At 44.4% G+C, this 2,135-nt stretch overlaps 1 protein-coding gene across 1 annotated transcript; it reads left to right on the top strand.

Moving 5' to 3' along the window:
* The first annotated feature begins 406 nt into the window (after window positions 1-406).
* Window positions 407-1,427, top strand: LOC125526842 (protein SOSEKI 3-like). The gene is made up of 5 exons (XM_048691460.1): window positions 407-415; window positions 462-690; window positions 775-844; window positions 934-1,064; window positions 1,135-1,427. Exons 1-5 carry the CDS (start codon window positions 407-409, stop codon window positions 1,425-1,427), a joined length of 732 nt encoding a protein of 243 aa, XP_048547417.1.
* Window positions 1,428-2,135: the final 708 nt, after the last annotated feature.

Raw genomic sequence — 2,135 nt, 5'->3', positions numbered from 1 at the left:
TTCAGGTAATGTTATATCATGCACGTGTGTTACATGTGTATCTCTCTACTTTGTGCTCCAGATTTGTTTCCCTACAATATGGCAGATTAATGTATATTCTTCTGAAGTCATAGTACATTCATGGTATGTATATATGTTTGTATGCTGCCAAACTGAGTCCGGTAGGCAGTGGCTGATTTTTTCATTTGCTATCTTTATATTTTTCAAAGCAATTTGATCTCTTATCTTGCACCTGTGATGAACCTACAATCTAGAGCACAAGGAAACTATAGATAATTTGTTCTATTGCCTCTGTGAACTTGATATATATACATGTATTGTTCGTGGCAACGCACGGGCACTCTACTATAGATAAGAGAGACAGAGGAGGATCAGACTGATTGGTCACTGACTGCTATTTCTGATAATGTCTGCAGTGTAGGTTGATCAGACTGTACATACACACACATACACCCTTATAGTCGGAGGATCCACGGAGAGCGATGGAGGTGAGGGCGAGGCGGCGCGCCAGCCCGTTCGGGATGCGCACCAAGGCAGTCAGGGTGGAGCCGGAGCCGCCACCGACGACCAAGAGGCATGAGCCAGGGACGAGGGCGGCGGTGGTGTACTACCTCTGCCGCAACCACCACCTAGAGCACCCACACTTCATGGAGGTGACCGTCGCCTCCCCACAAGGCCTCTACCTGCGAGGTTAGTTAGTAAGCTGCAACTGGTGCCTGATCAGTAGTTTATTGTAGGATGATGACTTAGCATGAATGATTGCAATTTTTTCAGATGTGATTGGCCGGCTGGACGCCCTGAGAGGGAAGGGCATGGTGGCCAAGTATTCCTGGTCCTGCAAGAGGTACGTACATACATATACCCATCAATCTCGAGACCTGTCTGTTATCCGACAAATATTGTGTTTATTCATAAGGCAACGATGCAATGCAGGAGCTACAAGACTGGATTCGTGTGGCACGATCTGTCTGTGGATGATCTGCTGCTGCTCACGCAAGGAACAGAGTACGTTCTCAAGGGCTCCGAGCTCCCATTCGACCAGTCAAAGCCTCTGCCAATGCCAGGTATGAATCATGAGCAACTGTAATTTGTTCCTTTTTCGAACTGCTACTTAATCATATCCTACTGTTTCAGATCATCAGCAGAATAATGCAGTATGTGCAAAGGTTCAGCCCTGCAAGCCGGCTCGACAACAAGAGTCGCCTCGTTCTCCTGGATCATCAAACCAAGGGTGGACTTCCAAGTCTCCTACTCCTACTCCTACAACTTACCCTACAGTTCCAGTCATCAAAGAGGAAGTACCGCCACCACCAACAACAACAGCTCGTGCTGCTGTTGTTCCAGCCATCAAAGAGCACGCGGTGCCACCGCGACTTCCCCAGCTGATCTCGCCGTCAACACCATCTGCCTCCACCATTGGAGAATGAAGGACACAAACTTTTGAATTAGACCAATTGTTTGATCGATCATTTTTGTTCTCATGGAAACGATGTATGGTCAATTTTAGTATTCTGATGTGATTGAAGAATATAGGAGGGACAAAGAGATGTGCTATTGCCAGGACAGTTATGACTCTCCATTCAGGTATTCAGGTATGATTCTCCATGGTCGTGCTTCTCCTGTTCACCTGGAAGTTTATTGATGGGAGGGAAGCCACTTCTGCTTTGATGATTTCTTGGAAGTTCAGGTTAAAACACTTTTGCTCTTAAAGTCTGTTTATCAATTCTTTGGATAACCTATATTGGTTTTGATTTTCATACAGCTAGGTGAATTTACAATCAGTATATACAAGTCAGGTTGTGTTGCGAGAGAATTTCATTCCCTAGAATCATTGTCATTGTTGTTGCCTACAAGGTACTTGAAGAAAATGCCCGAGACATATTTTAAGGAGTTTAATTCAGCACTAAGGCTATTATTACAATGATGGAATCTTTGTTGTGGTAGTTATGTCTCCAAATGTGTCGATCCCTATCGGCTTACTGAAGTAAACTTATTTATTTTTTCTGTGTCGATTTCTATTGGCTTACTGACAGCTTATTTATTCTTTTCGAATTTTAATTCCTTGATCTTTGCCTCTGCCCATATCCATATCACACAGAAGGTGCTCAGTGCAATGCATCATGCAGTGATTCCAT

Source organism: Triticum urartu, unplaced genomic scaffold, assembly GCF_003073215.2.
Source record: "Triticum urartu cultivar G1812 unplaced genomic scaffold, Tu2.1 TuUngrouped_contig_2035, whole genome shotgun sequence".
In the NCBI taxonomy this organism is placed as follows: domain Eukaryota; kingdom Viridiplantae; phylum Streptophyta; class Magnoliopsida; order Poales; family Poaceae; genus Triticum; species Triticum urartu.
The sequence above is the reverse complement of the archived record's forward strand: the minus strand, read 5'-3'. Positions and strand labels throughout refer to the sequence as shown.